This window comes from Lottia gigantea (assembly GCF_000327385.1).
Source record: "Lottia gigantea unplaced genomic scaffold LOTGIsca_2, whole genome shotgun sequence".
Lineage (NCBI taxonomy): Eukaryota > Metazoa > Mollusca > Gastropoda > Lottiidae > Lottia > Lottia gigantea.
In genome coordinates, this window is record NW_008708400.1 from 2,973,541 (window position 1) to 2,991,803 (window position 18,263).

The 18,263-nt window shown below is 31.5% G+C and overlaps 4 protein-coding genes across 4 annotated transcripts in view; 1 reads left to right on the forward strand and 3 right to left on the reverse strand.

Moving 5' to 3' along the window:
• Window positions 1-1,748: 1,748 nt before the first annotated feature.
• On the reverse strand, window positions 1,749-7,292 carry LOTGIDRAFT_208832 (hypothetical protein). The gene is made up of 8 exons (XM_009053303.1): window positions 7,168-7,292; window positions 6,535-6,640; window positions 6,126-6,230; window positions 5,789-5,874; window positions 5,400-5,571; window positions 4,896-5,128; window positions 4,333-4,417; window positions 1,749-1,975 (listed from the first exon to the last, which is right to left on the reverse strand). The coding sequence occupies exons 1-8, from the start codon at window positions 7,221-7,223 to the stop codon at window positions 1,880-1,882; spliced, it is 939 nt and encodes a 312-aa protein (XP_009051551.1). The 5' UTR covers window positions 7,224-7,292; the 3' UTR covers window positions 1,749-1,879.
• A 738-nt stretch (window positions 7,293-8,030) lies between these two features.
• Window positions 8,031-13,150, forward strand: LOTGIDRAFT_104108 (hypothetical protein; the record flags this gene model as incomplete). Its single annotated transcript, XM_009053304.1, has 9 exons — window positions 8,031-8,214; window positions 8,817-8,862; window positions 9,160-9,251; window positions 9,421-9,491; window positions 10,396-10,536; window positions 10,721-10,752; window positions 11,945-12,039; window positions 12,815-12,898; window positions 13,086-13,150. The coding sequence occupies 9 exons, from the start codon at window positions 8,031-8,033 to the stop codon at window positions 13,148-13,150; spliced, it is 810 nt and encodes a 269-aa protein (XP_009051552.1).
• A 3,273-nt stretch (window positions 13,151-16,423) lies between these two features.
• Window positions 16,424-16,738, reverse strand: LOTGIDRAFT_76847 (hypothetical protein; the record flags this gene model as incomplete). The annotated part of the gene is made up of 1 exon (XM_009053097.1): window positions 16,424-16,738. A coding segment is annotated over one exon (315 nt), but the record flags the coding sequence as incomplete, so codon positions are not given.
• A 1,042-nt stretch (window positions 16,739-17,780) lies between these two features.
• The window catches only part of LOTGIDRAFT_152790 (hypothetical protein), a gene marked incomplete at both ends in the record, with an annotated part of 2,018 nt that continues 1,535 nt past the window's right edge, over window positions 17,781-18,263 (reverse strand). The window contains one exon of the mRNA XM_009053305.1: window positions 17,781-17,804. Coding sequence (XP_009051553.1) covers window positions 17,781-17,804 — 24 coding nt within the window. The remainder of the gene's footprint in view (window positions 17,805-18,263) is intronic.

The window sequence follows — 18,263 nt, forward strand, 5'->3', positions numbered from 1 at the left end:
GATTTATATGATAGCCGTTATGACTTTCTTTGATTTAGTTCATTGCATATTAGCATCACAATCATTGTAAACATAACTTTAACCCTGTGCCAGTGCCTTATATTGAATAGTAACTTGTTACTTTTCAATCAACCTAATCTCTAATTAATATATTATTGTTCATTTGGAGACAAAGATTAGCCATTGATATATTAGCACCTTTGTGACCAGAATTTCTATAAAGATGTCTAAAATTTTCAACATCATTTTAGATTTAAGTTCATGACCTTGATACAGTATAATGTTTATTCTTTCAGCACAAAATGCAGCATATCATTTCTCTATCATTACTTATGGTGACCATTCTACTTCCAGTATCCTATAGCAACCAATTTGATCCCCATCTTATTCCAACTCATGGTCCGTTTTTCGAAGGATGGTACACGAGGATAACCGATGAAAAAGAGCCCTCAATACGGATTGGTTTGCTGTTTGGACATGTTATTGCTGAAGAACCTTCTTCATCTCAACCGAAAGTTGTTGCCAGTATTTTGTATCCGCCCACAATAGAAACCTCAGGAACGCCTTTAATTTCTGAAGATGCGTTCTTTGATTTTGATAATCTGGACATGAAGGTTAAAGGACACAAGATCATAAAAAATCCAGATGACTTATCACCAGCCAATTTTAGCTGGATTGTATCCAGCCAGAGCAGTTTTGCAAATTTTACCGTCATCAATGATACCACTTACTTCAATTTTGATTTGAACAATCGTGTCATCTTGAGAGGTAAATTGGGATGTCAAGAAGCTTGGGCCCCTGGTGGAATAGGACCAGAAGGACAGTTTATCAAATATTTTCCTTTACCCCTGGATTGGTTCGTGTACAGTATTCGGTCAAAAGTAACCGAGTATGAATTTATCAATAAAGTAACTGGTTTAAATATAGTCAGATCCACAGGAGTAGTTCACATGGAGAAGAACTGGGGTAGATCTTTTCCAAAAGCCTGGATCTGGTCTCAGGGTACCTCGGATACTGCATACTTGGCTCTTTCGGGCGGGCTGGTTTCTTTTGCTTTTTTGGATGTTAAAGCTTATTTAATCGGTTATCGTAATTTCAAAAAGAACATTGACGTGAATTTCCAACCAATTAACAGCCTCGTTGACAATTTACATGATGGCTGCCAGGGATTTTCAAACCTGACAGTAAATTCTATTAGCTATAAGCTTGAGATTAATATCACCACTCCCTTTTCATACCTTAGTAAATGTCTTTATGGACCAATGAAGAATGGTTTCCAAAAGGCATGTGTGGAATCGTATTCAGCAACGATTGAAATTCGTTTGTATCAAAGACCTGCAATGTTTCGGCTGGAGCTGTTGGACCATCAAGTTATCCAAGGTGCAGCTTTAGAATTTGGTGGTAATTATGTTTGTCAAAGGTTGTGCAGCGAGAGTGAAAATCAGACAAGTATTATAGACGATTTTTTAAAATGGTTTTAGTTCATAAAGTAATTTGTATTACTTAATGAAAAAACCAAAACAAAACCCATATATGATTGAACATGTACTCTTAGTTAATTATTGTGTGTTCCAAATGTGCACACCCAGCTACATGGAATGAAATGTGGACAATAGTTACTGTGTTAATGTGTTAATGGTATGGACCGAATCAGAAATTGGAACATACAGGTCTGTCAACCTGTCATCGATTCGGCCGAACGCCTGCCGTATCTCAGAGAAATGGGTTTCCACTAAAGTAAACAAAAATTAATCCAATATTTTGATTTAATATATGTATCACAGATATAAATATGTACAGCTTGTACAATTATATACAAAAAATATACAAATATACAACATATATATACAGAAACATCATAAACTTAAACGATTTTCCATTAACTGGATGAGGGTGGAACATATGAGCCTGCAGTTGAATCCATTTTCTTGATTTCTGAGGTAATCTGTGCTAAATCTTTTACAAATACTTCAATCTGAAATTGTCGAAAGTCAAATGTCAATAAAATGTCGTGCAGCATGAGTTAGTAACTTGATGATGGTGCAAAATATGAGACATAAGAATGAGAAGTTCTTCTTAATTCAATCACAATCTCTGTTAGATTTCTTACAAACTGGAACACCTGTGAAAAAAAAAAAAAGGAAAAATAATATTTCATTTATACATTTACAAGTTTTGGAGTAGACATTATCTCAAATCCAATTAAATCCCAGATCCAACTGTTTCGTTTTGTGTTAATTTATACTCACCATTCATGATCAGACAAACCTCTTTTTTAAATAGTGAGCAATTTTTACCCTATATGTGTCAAAAGTTATAATTGGTTACCATTGAATGTGGGCTTACAATTACAAATTAAAAGGTAAACAATAAATATCAATATACAGTAGATAAATCTTCCAGTGAATAGAGCATTTGTTTGTGATTGGTTGAATATTAAATGACTTGAACATAAGTTGCACAACAATTTAGTCAGATCATGGATGGCGTTTGAGGATCACAGGAAAACGCAAAAGGAAACGTGCAGATCTACATTTTAATCAAATTTCAAAATATCTTAAAACAGTATGTGAAATGAAACAGTGTAAGTATTACTTTGAATAAAACACATGCAGCTCATGCAATATGCAACTTTCAATTGAATTAGGATATATTATAAATTGGTATAAATGTGAAAAATAAGTAAAACACTTACCTGAAATTATCACCTGAAATTCCCTTATTTACTACCACCATTTTAACAATAAAGGCCAATTATTATTTAGTTGGTGTATGAATATTTTTAATTTTTTTTAATTATGATGAAGACAAAATTTATTTTGTGATAAGAATTGAATAAATGAATTCATTTTAGTCTTGTGTGCAATTAATCCACAAACAGCACACACAATTGAAAATTTTGTTTTGAATATTTGCTTAAACAACTGAAAAATTCAATTTTGATCATGTTTTGGCATTTTTTTACAGCTTTTTTTTAAGAACATTTGATAACAAAATCAAGGAGCAAAGTGTGTACAAATTTACATGTGAATGTCATGTATACAAGACTTGTCAAATAATATTTTCATTCTGAACTGATACTCATGTGTTATTTTACATCAGAATTCTTATAGTTCAAATAGATAATCCATAAACCAACATAAAAAAACAGAGAAGTATAAGGTCAAAATGTAAGTACAGGAATTTTTTACAAATTCAATGATTAAATCATCATTAAGATATAACCCTTGACAAGAGAGATTTGGTCAATAAACCATAAGTTTGAATCGCAATTGTACAGTATATAATTGAGTCCAAAATTTTGTGAAATTAAATAGATTATGTAAAGTATTGAGACAAGCAATACAGACTGTGATATTCTGTAAAATAAAAGTGATGCAACATGCCATTAAGCTGAAAGAAACTGTGATGCAATGAAACATTATGAAAATAATGAACATGAAACCAGCATGCTGTGAAATGAAAATACATTTGTAATGTGACATACATAAATCATACAAAATATTTGCATTGGAATAGAAAAATGATATGAAAATAACCCCAGGCTTTCAAGTGACAATTTATATGGTGAACTGCCTTAAACGCTGTCAAACTATTTTGACCTTACATATCAAATAATTTGCAACAATCACACTAACACTCAAAATGCATCAGAACTCCTAACATTCAGTAAATCTAACATTTATCATTGTATCTTTTTGTGTTATTCAAGGCAAAAGTCTAATACTTTGAAACTTAGCTTGACCAGCTATCTTTAGCCTATAGTCATTCAAGCTCTAATTCATTCAATCTATCAAGACTATCCAGACTATTTCTATAGTAAATCAACAATATCAATCCACAACCAGGACATTATGGGGATATAGTCAACTACATAATAACTTTCCCAGCTGACTTCAAATGCTACAGTACTTTTAGCTTGAAAATCTGACATACAGTGCATCTTTTATTTAAAAGGAAAAAACATAGGCATAAGGTGTGACAGTCCAGAACAAAAGTTAAGTTGGTAAAAATACGAATGATAATGTTAATGGATATCCAATTGTTGCCATAATTTTTCTGGAAATGCACCAGATTTACTTTAAAAACTGAAGCAAAATCTGGAATTAATCTCCATTAGGCTGGGAAATCTTTTATATTTAGAAGACTATGTCCCTTTAACAAAGGACACCAATGAAAAAGAATCAAAAACTGAAGCAAATATATTGTTAATTAATCTTTTTACAGAGGCCTTTTCTGTGTGTGTTGTTTATTAAGATCCTGGAGGTGCATTAATATCATTGATCAACGTAAATTCTAAATATGACTACTAAGTGTTAGTGTCCAACTTACTTGATTTAGTTGTTCGGATGTATCCTCTACTTGGTCTGTTTGTTTTTGATGTTTCTTAACTAACTGATGTAAATTGTGTGTTGCCCTGGAAACAAACATCAAAATTGTGACTTTATGTAGACTATAATAACAGCACTGAGCTTGTACCTCCAGCTCAAATTACTGCTACTGGTGGTGCTTGCACATTCAATAATTATCAACTGTACGTTACTGAGCATATGCCTCGCAAATGAAAATGAACTGAGTTATAATTCATACAGCATACGCATTGCAACATGCATCGTATTGCTATATGTGCAATGAGGAAAAATCATGACATATTCAAACTTATTAGACAGGAGGGTGAAAGCGAGAATGGTCTGCTTCATCTAGACATAGTTTCTCTACGAATATTCTAAATCTAATGAGTAAAGAGTAAAGCTTCTTTGATGCCAATTTTTCGATCAATTTATATAATCAAACTGCATAAGTCTGATTGATGAATTAAAGACTCCTCCAATCCAAAAGGGCACTGAAAGTTAAGAGGCAGATTTCATCGAACATAAAGTTTGCACTGTACTTACATTTTGATTCTACCCAGTAACAGAGTCTTCTTGGCCGCTGTATTTTTAATGTGCGTCCATTTTGATTCCCATTTGACAGCTTCACTTTGTGCTTTATCAAGACGTGTTTGTAAACCTGATAACTGGTTATTTTGACTGAGAATTTCATTATCTTTAGATTCTATATACTTCATTAAATCTTGTCTATGACTTTCTATAACATCTTGATTTTTCTGTTCTCTTTCTACCAAATCCTGTTGTGGACACAAAAATTTTTCTATTTTTCAGGAAAGGAAGACTCATCTTTTAAGTCCAATATATTCAATGGATAAAATATTAGTTAGGCATAATTGCCATGCAGTGTGCATTTAGGGAAATTTTGCAGCATTGGCCTATATCTCAAGTATTTTTAACTATCAAAGGATTAATCAGGCCGCTTGGAGCACACAGGACTTCTGTTTATTGTCCATTCCAACCAATGAGATGGTGTTACTGTGGGCATTGTGAGAAGGTTCTAAAATTTACCTGATGTGTAGCAGTTAATGTGTCATATCTAGCTATAATATCCCTCATTTCATGGAACTCTTCACCAGATTCTAGACATTTCTCCATATAAACATGATATATTGTATATGCTTCTAATTTCTTCTGCAATTTATCTTTAGCTTTTGCTATATTCTGTGTTTCATCCTTTAATCTTTAAATTGAATATGTTGAGTTTGAGTAATATTGCAATGTTTTCATCAAAACGATTTAAATTCTACTTTTTAAGTTTGGAATACATTTATATAAATGGTATAAGCAGAACTGTGAAATTACAATCAAAAATTGAGTATTATCATAATAAATGAGCTTTTATAATCTATACTTTTAATCCCCATTCCAATTCTAGATCACATTTTGTCCAGACATACCTTGAAATTTCTTTATCTTTCTGGTTTCTCAGATCTTTTTCATCATTTGTCTTTTTTACAGCTCTGGCTCTTTTCGAATCATTTTCCTCAAAAAAGGCGAAAAAAAAACAATGTCAGAATTAAAATGAACAGAAAAACAACATAGGTCCTTGGCTAAATTTCTCTCAAGCAATGCTTTCTACAATTATAGCTGCATATTTCTACCCTATGTCCTAGAGTCTAATGAAGTATTTGAAAATAACCTCTGTTCCCAAACCAGAAGTCTCGATGAAAGTTTTATATCCAAAATGACTGTATTCCTTTAAGATCTAATTTTGAAGTATGAAATGTAAGATACCTTTAAGAATTTATCAAATTTTAACAATGATTCTTTCAGTTGATATTCTTTTCTCTCTAGTTCTTCACGTCTCTGTTGTAGACTTTCCATTTTCATTTGAAATTCCTGAAGGAAAATAATGTCATTAAATATCAAAAAACAATTAAGTGATACCTTTACATACATAATAATATGTTAATCTTAAGAAACTAATATCAGTGGCAAGATCAATCTGAACATGCAACTGGAACATTTTGAATTCTACCAAATTCTGACATATAATGCAAATCAAAATCAAACTTGATAAGCTTTTGATAAAATTTTGTGGGATATGTTGCTAATCAAATTGCAGTCAAAATCTTATCAATTAATAATCTCCAGTTCATAATAGTTTTGATTATAAGATGTTTTGACCAATATGTGAGCAAACCTCTTTTTGAGCTGCCAAAGCTTGCTCCACTTCCGCCATCTCCCTTCTCTTTTCCAACAATCTGGTGGCCGGTGTGAGATGGTCATCTTCACGCTCTGGCATTTTACTAAAATATCAAAATTAAGATTTTTAAAATCAGAACAATTGGATACAACAATATGTCCTTACAGAATGCCTGCTACAAGCTGTGGTAGAACTGGCAGTAATTTTATTGATTTTATAGTCAGGGATCCCAGTATGGAATAAAATAAATCATTCATGTGGGGAAATTTTACCATTTTAAGATGCCTTGGACAGTCATCTTAGTTGTTTTATTGCCAGAAAAATAAAGGAATTCCTATTATAAAAAAGAGGAAATCTAGGATCCCTGTGATCGTGAAGTAAATTTTTAAATAATAAAAAATAACATATTAAAACAGTGGCGTTGGCAGCAAAATTATGAATATAATTATGTAATAATGATTCCTTATTAAGCTATAATGTTTTAACATATATTTTAATTGTCAGTCATTGACACTGTTGATGAAAAAATGAAATTTACAAATGATTAAATAAAAAATCCAATTCTCAACGAATCCGACACAATGCTAAAAAGGAATGTTGAAAAAAGAAAAAGATAAATTTATAACTTACACGAGGAGTTTATCCTCAAATGTGGTCCTAAAGTATTCTTCTAGGCTGACAGTCATGTTGGTGATTTACAAAAATACACTTCAAACACAAAAAAAAGCTTGAATTGACAATAACACTATCCTTTTCTCTCAAGCCCAAAAGAGATTAGCTTTTGGTAGCCATTAATAAACAATGGAGGTGTCACTATAGTAACACTTAGCCTCTAAACAAAAATTCGTAGTATTTAAAATGCCCATTTAGTCAAAATTGATAATATGGATATCAAAATTTACATTATAATGAATTACAATAATAGCGAAAATAAAATCAAATAGATTTGAGTCCAGTTTTTTGGATAATTTACTTAAATTTTTTTAGAGAGTATTACGTCCAAGATGGCCGGTTTTCTTAGCAGAAATATTTCGGGAAAGGCCTTGTCCCTTTCCTCATGTCTTTCAAAACAAATTGGAACACATGCAAGGTAAAACTAAATCTCGTTTTCCCTGATTAAACTATTTCTGTATCTAAAATTAACGCTTTTGGTGTGACAATCTTCTATTCTGTCTTTGTTTACATCATGGTCAATAAATAACCTTGACCTTGAAGTAATGGTAATCTTTCTCGCAAGCTAGTCATGAATCTGGGCTACATGCAAACAGCTCTATCAGCTGTTTAATCCTACTTCACTTGTAAGTCATTGGTTCAGCTTATGTGAACTTTCAATGTCATTCTTCCATTGGCTTCTAATGAGGATACAGAAATGATGAAAAATAATGTGCGGTGACGGTGCATATAGCCAGTGTCAGTGCAGTGCAAACTCCTAATAAAAATAAAACTCAATTACAGTGTAACCCTCTGATAAAAGAATAAATGTAAATTCTAGCATGCTCAGTCCCCATAATTTTGCCTTTGGTTTCAGATGTATAAGTTCCACACCATCCAGTTTGCAGGAAGACCAAGCAAAAGCTGGCTGGTTAAAAAGTATTCTTCCTATTCGAACCCTTGAACCAAGTAAAGAGTCACATTCAAGTCAACTTTCATCAAAAGAAATAGTGTATGAAATTCAATGTACGTTTTTGCTAAGTAACAAAATCTTATATGCTCTCAAATAAGCTTTGTGGTCAGATATTTGCTTATTGTATTCTGGCATTAATCGGCAAATTTATTTTTTTCCAATTTTTTTAAAGTGAATTTGAATATCTACTCCAAAACTGTAGTCAGTTTGATAAAGATTTATTTGTTTGTTATTTATATGGCTGAAATTCGTCCTTAGTAAAAACGCCATTCTAGGGGATAATGTATGTTTGGACATGGTTTCAATGTTCTTTCTTTTCAACATAACGTCATTTACAGGCAGAATAAATAAAAGTGCTAATTTGAAGCAATTCTTTTAAAATAATTGTTAAAATTTGTTTCATTGAACAGTATGTGAAAACATTGGCGATAGACCTTTAGCTCACAACTTTCTGTACCATATTTTGTGAAGACAAATCTGAAATATGGTTCATCTTCAATTTTGGAAAACCTTCTCACAATCTAGTTGCAACATTTTAAGTTGCCAGACAGTTTATGACATTCTTTCATGCAGATATTATTGTTATATTGACTATGGTAGAATGAATCTAATTCAACCTTTGTTACATGAAATCTTTTATTTTTTTAATTTTCAGTTCATTCTGTAAAACCAGAGTGTATGGAAGCTTACCTCAATAAATTGTAAGTCATCATTTGATTTTTGAAATTTGATGTTTGTCCAGAAAATATTTTTGAAATGGTCTTCAGATTTTATAATGTTCATTTCAAGAATATGGAAAAATTTATATCTTGTTTTCATCTCTTTTTGATCAGTGATGAATGTATTTGGGATTTTTGTATCTAATGTCATGTAATGGAAAACACATTCCAGTAACGAATATTGTTTTGATGAAAAGTTTTGATAAATGAATACCGTACCAGAATTTCGCCTATAAGGATCAATTTCATTTAAATTATGGACATCTGTTATGATTGCAGTTCTGAATTTCAAGATTTAATGCAGAAGAAAGAAACTGGTTCTAAATTAGTGGGTAGTTTTACTGTAGAAGTTGGCAACCAAGATGAAGCTAGTAGGTTTTGTACTCTTGTCTTTATAATTCAAAGAGCAAGTATCAAATTTTTGTAAGATCTAAATAGTTTGTATTATAAAAAATGGTCACGTAATATGTCAGAGAAAAAAAAAATGTGTTGAGACAAAGACTAGAAAAAGGTCATTAGTAAATGAATTTATATTTTTAGTTCATATATGGGAATATGATGGTGGTTATCCAATGCTCAATGAAACAAATGCAGTGTACAGAACAGACAAGGTAAGCTTCAATGGTAGAGTTATTTTATGCACATTTACAAAATTATGACTTCAAGATATTTTCTAAAGGACATTGACATTTGCCTCTCTTCAAGTTGTTAGGTGGAGTACTTAAAGGGGTATTTGGATTTTTTGTAAAAAACGTCATAAACTATACCAAAAAATATTTCCATAGTATGCTATTTATATCTATGTATCTTTATCAACCTGAATTTGTTTTAAAAAGGGTAATTAAAAACGGAGAGTACTGATAGTTAATTATGCAGTTTGACCTAGTTTTGTTGTGTGGCTACATAATGGCTAAATATTATTAGTTATACTTAGGAGAAACATTTATCTTTAATTACGCGTCTATTTTACTCAAATCCGTACAGCTTCCAAAATGCATTACAAATTTAAAATTCTTTTAAAATATTTTCAGTGTTTAAAAAGTAAGGGCTGGATTTTTAGATTTAAAACTTACAGATACGTTAAAGGGCACATTTCTCTACATTTTTCTGTATAGTTTTCACTAATTTTTTCGACATACAAAAAAATTGGAATGTCCCTTAAAGGTCAGAAAAACTGAGCCCTGTTTTCCGCACCTCTGAAGACGTGGGTTTTCTTCAACATATTGATGTCCATCAAATCCACTAAATCACTGCTACTTTCATTTTTTGTGACTTAATACCTTGATCCTTGGACGTCACAAAGTCTTTGATGGCCGCCCCAGATAAGTTTTGTTAAAAATTAATTTGATGAAACTGCAGACAAAAATGGTGTAGGGAGATAATGATGCTATGATAGTGTTTGATGTATAAAAAATATATTCAAAACTGACTTATCCTATAATGACACATATCTTTTCATAAGTTCAATAGCTATAGGGGCAAAAAGTAGTAAATTCAACTCTCTTTTAATTTCAGGACTTTATAGATTTTAGAAGAGAAAGAAATAAGATGTTACGCTCACGAAAAAATCAGATTTTATTAGCATTTAGTTTCTGGCCTAAACCTGTAGCTAGAGAACCTAGTAATATCTATGAATTAAGAAGTTATGTTTTAAAGGTATGAGTGTTGTTAAAATGTTGATTAGCTAGGTACTGTCCTATTAAATATTGAGTCAAATCTCCATGATTTTAAACACCATGAACATTAAGAAATTACCTTGGATATAATTGTCATGCAACAAAAATCCCCTCTTCCAAAGTGGTATTTGCTTATTACTTAGTTATAATTGTTTTTTCTATAGCCTGGTACTATGATAGAATGGGGAAATAACTGGTAAGAATATCACTTTTCTTACTTATAGACTAAAGTCTTTGTTCTAAACATTCAGGTTACAGTGGGATTAGACCGAGCTATTAGTATTTGTGATTTATTCCATGTTTCAAAAAATGCCAATACTTTTGGCTGTGTACTAAATTTCTTTGATTTAAGTACACATTTACACATCGGGAAAAGTTAATACACAATTTCTCCAAACATGTAGCACTGAAAGCATACCAGCCAAAGGATTATTCTGATCATTATCCCTGCTCTGAAATTTTAATTGAAACCAATATGAACTTGGTGTGTAAATACATTATTTTAAAGGGCTCGAGGTTTACCAGCAAGACAGACAAACAATGAACCAGTGGCAGCCTTCTTTTCACAGATGGGTGATTTAAATATTGCCCATCATATTTGGGGTAAGGGTAGAGTCTAACATAGGAGTATTTTCTTTCAGTCTTGCTGTATTTTAACTGTTGTTGTTTTTGTATGGGTTTTCAGATTTTTAACTCATCTTTGTGTGTGTGTGTTTTATTTTCATTTTTCTCATATCATTGATCAAGCTGTATTTATGATGTGATTGATGAGCTTAGAAAACTGAAAATTGTTTTTTGTTATCTTAATTTGAAGGATTTTGACATCTTGTTGCTTTGTTATCTAAATTTGTTGAAATTTGGTAACTTATACCTCTCATGTAAATTTAATAGAATTTGGTAACTCTTACTTTACCACTTAAATTTGTGGGATTTTATAAAAATACTATTACAAGTACAGGTATTATGATTATCATACTAAAGAGATCTTACATTCCTTCAATTATTATTCTTCTTCTTCATTATTCAATATCAGTTCAACATTTGTTAGAGGACAAGAGGACATATTTGCAAACTAAAATTGTTTACTCTATTCATGTGAGTTGCATTGGCCTTTTCTGGCAATCTGTTTGATTGCTCAAAATGAATTAAAATATTGTGAAAGAATTGTCAATTCAAACTTGATATGAATTAGAAACAGAAAAAGCACATTCAAGTATTTTATCTATTATCAATCTGTCTAATTGATCAAACTTTCAAACAAAATAAATGATATTTTTGGTCGAAATATTAGAATTTTATCATCAGTCTTCTAACAAGTATCTGGCTCTCATTTGATTAACATTTAGTTGAAATAGTTTCATATCTTCAATAATTTCCACCATTTTAAGGGCTAGAGGTATAAAACATAGATCAGAACAAGAGGCCCCTGTAGCAGGATTTTTGACTCATATTGGAGAACAGTATAATGTTCATCATTTATGGTGTAAGTAAGATTACTAACTAATTCATATATATACCTCAATATCAACCTAATTCTGAACTAATACAATAATTGTCAACTGTCAAATATTTTTTTACACAACATCTGTAGGGAAAAAATTCTTGCAGTCCAAGATAAGTTATATTTTTTTTTTATTTTGAAGGAATCATGCATGATTGTTAAGTTGTCGACTTTTTCTGAAGCATGAGCATGATTATTTGTCATTGTTGTTATTAAAAGGGAATTTATAAAAAGGCTTTCATGCTGAAATATTGATACCACTGTGTGATTTTGCCATGGAATCTATATTGCTTAATTATGCTATATCTTTGTAGAACAATTACATAATCAACAAAAACTTTTACATTTCTCTTGCAAATATTAACTATGCTTTTGGCACTCAGTATTGATGCTTATTTTTGCTTTTTTTTTGAAAAAATATTATTTGGACCTATGCCTTGAACCTTAGATCTTCAGGTGAAGTAGCAAATGTACAACTCACTGAGCCATGACAGCATGGTAGCAATCTAATCAGTATTCAGAAAAGCTGAACTTAGTGGATGACATGAAATGATCGTTACAATACTTCAGATCAACAATACTTTTATGTCAAAGTCAAAGTCAACTTTAAAACTTTTTAGCATACATCATATTATGTCTATAATATAACAGTAAGAAACAATACATATGTCTTTAGATATTGATAAGGTACTTTGTATGAGTTGTTAAATGATACAACAATATAACTTGATATAATATTCTTCCACTATATTTATAGGCTATAAAGATTTACAAACAAGAAAATTTACTCGTGAGGCAGCTTGGAGTCGACCTGGCTGGGATGAGTGTGTAGCTTATACAGGTACATTTTCAGTTGAAATAATCTCTAGAGCTTCAAGAAGATGTACAGGAATGAATTTTTCAGAGTTGATAACTTATTTTACAGCCTTTACTAAGGTTTTCATGCTGTATACTGATTTCATACCTTTACCATGTCAGTCTATTTGACCTAGTAAATATTTAAGTCTGGATTGTTTTTTTTATTTCAGTACCTCTGATACGACATATGCAGTCTAGAATTTTGATACCCACACCTTTCTCCCCTCTACAATAGTATGCACAAGGGAGTTCTAATGCATATTCTTACTGATGATTTTAATAAACATTATCTGATGATAATTTGGTATAAGCTGATGACAGGTGACTGATTATGGTTGTTTATGAGGCCCACACTATTGAGAGATTTCAATGTAAAACTCATTAGGAACATATGTGGCTATTATATATTTTGACAGCTAACCCCAGCTGATGAAAGACTTTCTGATGATTTATAATGACTGATTATTATTATTACTAATGTATTCAGGGTGTTTGGTAGATTATATTTGTGTACATATACAGACAATTAAGATTTTGTGTTTTAATAACAAGGAATAAATGATGTTGATTGTGTTTATTTACTGAAATTGTGTGGATTTACTTACTAAACATATTATTGTTACTTAAAGAGTTTTAGTTGCTTTGCTTCAAATATATTTAAGCATCTAAATTTATAAGTGATTCTTGGATGAGTATTGACTAATGCATTACAAATGTCCAAATTGAATGATAATTGGTCTCAAATTCACATTTAGGCATTTACGTGTATTAATCTTGGCTGGTATATACACCCAAAACAAAGCCATGATGGATCACAGGTTGCCATGGCATTGCCATATTAATAACAGATATTGGATAATTGCCAAATGTACAGTCATTCAGTCTTAGTAGAGGTGCCAAAATACAGTATAAAACTGAGAAAAGACTCTCAATATGAGATAGTAACAGTATTATTTTTTGTCCTTTAAATATTAAACTTAGTTTAACTCTTGCAAAATAATAGATTTTTTGTTTCCAATGAATTCAAGAACTCCAAACAATGAAATTCATACAATGACTTAATCTTTAAAGTCATAAACTTTGATTTATTGTCTGCATGATCACTTTAGTTAGATCAAAAAATGTTCATGTTCACATAAAAATAATGATTACAATATTGATCTAAAGTAATTATCAGTTATTTCTATGAATTTAATTCATTTAAACATCTGATTTTACTACAAATTGATTTAATCAATTGATATAATTTGATAAGATATGCATTACTTATATAATCTATGTTCATTTTTTTTTTCAAGATAAGTTTTGTTTACTTGTTTCTGTTTGATATTATCTCTGTTTTAGTGCTTTCTGTTCTGTTTTTTATGGTAGTTAGCTTTATTTGAGGGTATTCAGCATAAAACATAAGATGATTGAAAAAGGTTAATTAGAAGGTCGTAGTTGCATTGCAGCCAGGGGCAAATGGAAAGTTTGTTCAGGATATGGAATTAAAATAAACCTATATCATACTTGATGGCATGTTGGTAAGGATCTGTTCTAAAGAAGAGTGGATCTTATTAGGTCATTTGGAAGAACTTTGTCTTTTCTGTGTTAAACTAGAAAACATTACTATATTAGTTTCTAGATTAATAGTAACATAGTAGTCTAAATGTGTGCTTTCCTAGCTGAGAGAGCTCAATTTATTTTTATCAAAATTGATGTCTTTCATCTGTAATATTAGACATAATGACAACAATTAGATGTACTAACTTTCTCAAAAGCATTTTTAACCAATTGTAATAACTTTTGGCAGTTATGAAAAAGAGGTTTTGCAATTATTGCAAATAGGGGTGTAAAACTGATTGGAATTTAGATCATTGAAACATCTACTCTAACATTACAGATTTACTACCAACATCTGAAAAGGGACTCTTACTATCAGCTGGTAAAGCCAATATTAAGACAACTATACTTCTTTAAGGTATTCTATCATTAGATCCTTGGCTTTCACTGGAATATTTTATTGAAAGAATGTTGAGTGATAAATTGTACAGTAAGTTGTACTATATATAGATTATGTGAATACTAATATTGAAATAGATGAGAAGTACCATCAGTACCATGTATTGATAATGAACTATATTTTGTGAGTCTATTTTGATTTGTTTCAATAAAAGAAGATAAACTTGTAACATGATGGAGTTTAAAATACTATGGGGTAAAAGAAATGAAATAAATGGAGTTTTATGTTCTGCTCTTCTGCATTTAAATGTACGGGGCTATAAATGTAATATGATGATGCATGCTAAAGAATGAAACCCTTGACCATATGTTGAAAGGGTGGTTCTAATCAGTTACAATCTCGAAACCTACATACAAGGTGACTTTATTGTTTTATCATTTGATTATTGATAAAAACAGAACAAGCAAATAAAGCAATTCAAATTATGAATTAATCATTGAATACAACCATAGGTACAATCAATGAGGGCGCCCTGTCTCTCGAGACTAGGGGTCTCTGTGTTCAATTTAGATTGATTTGGTAAGAAATTAGTCTCAAAAATTTTCATTGAAATCAGCTAGTATTTCAAAATGTTTTATTTGTATATTGCTTCCTATCATGTCTAAAATAGTATAATATAATGATAAAATAATCACAACGTAACGTAACATACAATAGCTCGATTATTGAGACCGCCAAGCGTCTAGATTAGGCAAATGAATTTGTCTTCGATTTGTCGATATAAATTTTATTTTTTGCTTTTATGGAAAATCAGAAAGAAAACATAGTGGTAACAGAGATGAGGGAAATTGCTCATCAAAATAGAGGCAATGAAACAAAGGAAGAAAAGGAACGACCGAGAAGACAGGAAGGGATAGATAGAACAGTAGTCATAAGGGAGGAAGATATAGATGCTAAGACAGGGGGAGGGGGATACATTGCAAATATTTTAGTATTAAAGAATAGAGGAAACAACAGAAGGATGAAGAATTGGAAGATGTAGAAGTCGTATGGGGTTCGTGGGATATTCTCTTATATCGAGAAGTACTTTTTGTACCACCGTGCAGTGCTTCGAACTACAGTGCTCCGAAGACTTATCATTGATGGCCGTCCCACCAGCTCTTTAACGGTGAGATATTGGCGCTTGAATAGACATAAATTGGATTTTAAAATATTTTTTTAAAAAAAAAGTGGTCAATTACAATTGTAGAGAATTCACTCCCATAAGCAAAATGTATATAAAACGTTACTATTGTATATCGATCTCTAACGACGTCTTTAATAATTTAATGATAAAGATTCAGTAATCATATTGCATTGAAGGAAATACGGATAACTAGTAAAATAAACTAAAATATAGATTACTTTTCAAAGAACTGGATATTACATCAAATGCAAATTTAGTGATTTTTCAGCATTTGATCGCAGAGTTCTTTTAACAACTTTTCCATTTATATTGAACGGAAATTTCTTCAAAGTCAAATAATATCCAGGACAACCTTCTTTCAATTCCGGATCTTTTCCAAACTCATTTTCACAAAAATCTCTTACATCTTGCTCCGAAACTGACACCCCAACTCGTGGAACTATACAGGCACATAAATCTTCTTTCTGGTTGACAGTAACATTTATAACAGTAACTTGGTAAACACCGGGAGCTTTTCGAACTAAACTTTCTATCTGACTTGCATGGTAAATATTTCCATCCCTTGACACAATGTCTTCTGTACGACCCTGTATGATTAACTCTCCATTAGGCTTCACACGTCCATAATCTTTGGAAAAAAAGTAACCATCTTCGCTAAAAGATTGTTTCGTCAATTCTTCATTACCAACGTAACCAACAAAAAAAAATGGACTTCTCTGAAAAGTCAGATGACCGGATGCTCCGTTCGTAACTTCTTTTAAATTTTCGTCGATTATTTTCATCTTTATATCATAAACAAAGGAGCCAGAGTTGAAGTCTTCAAATTCCGTGTCCTTCTCGATCTTTTTCATAGTTAGCAGGTTCATTTCCGATGATCCATACATATTGTAAAAAGTATGACAGACTGTACCAATTACTTCCTTTATGGACTGTGTTAGAGGTTTACCGCCAGTCCAAACAACTTTCAATGGCCATTCGTTTCTTAATTTATGGTCACTTTGAAGAAAATAATTGAATTTGGAACATGTCATCTGATCCAGTTTGGCACATTCACAAGACTCATTAATGATGGTGTCAAAGACAAATTTAGGCAAATCATCTTCTGGAATTTGGAACCTGTTATCTATGTGTACGCTTCTATTTCCAGTACACAAATACCACTGAGGTATGCCCAGAAACCCATAAAGTTTTGGCATGTTAAACATAGTTGAATTCGGATACTCATCCATTACGCATGGGAACATTCTATACATACCCGTCTGTAAACCTTGTCGAGAAAGTTCGATTATTTTGATTGCACCCGTAGTTCCAGAACTGACCGTTAAAACACCACCATTATCCATTGTATCCTCAATGTCCACAGATCCTGAATTGTTGATTTCTTCTTCCCAAAAAAAGCCAGCCTGGTTTACGTCTATATCTTTACTACCCACGACGAATTTCAAGCTAGATATGGAATTTGAGGTAACTTTGTTCCCTGACATTCTGTGGATTAATTTAGATACAATCTTCGTGGCTGCATTTTCTGGATCAGAAGAAATTACAGGAGGTTTACCACCACACTTCCAGGTGAAACACCCAGTTGTAGCAAATGTAAACCAAAGACTTTAGACTTGTTGAAAACATCTGCACAAGTTAAAGCTGTTCTTGGACCATCTTTAGATACGAACACCAATGCTTCATCATCTGGGTGTTTATTAGCCCAATGTTGTACTTTTCTTGGGATTGACAAGTTATCTAATTCCATGTTGGTTTATATTTCTGAAAAATATATTTGTATGTTAATCTTTGTTGGAAAGTGTTAACAATAATTGTTTAAAGGTACAAAATGATATATATATATATATATATATATATATATATATATATGTAGACAAATAGCCTACAATATGCTGGTGTAGACAAGTTGATAGATCGGTGAAGACATGTTGTTATCTATCTATCTATCCTACGTATGCCTATCGACGGACTGGGTTTGGACTATTTGTTATACTTTTTCCCAGGACACAATGATTTGACAGGTAAAAATGTATAACAATTCTACTTGAGTCTATACTGAATCTAGACCTTCTTACTTGACCCCTTCCAAAGCCAATGAATGAATTCTCTACCAATCCCTATATTCGTTAGATATACTGATACCGCGAACACAGATGGTTTCCTACTTTAGAACATCTATGAATAACATCCTAAGCCATCTCCTGTTTGAAGTTAAGGTGA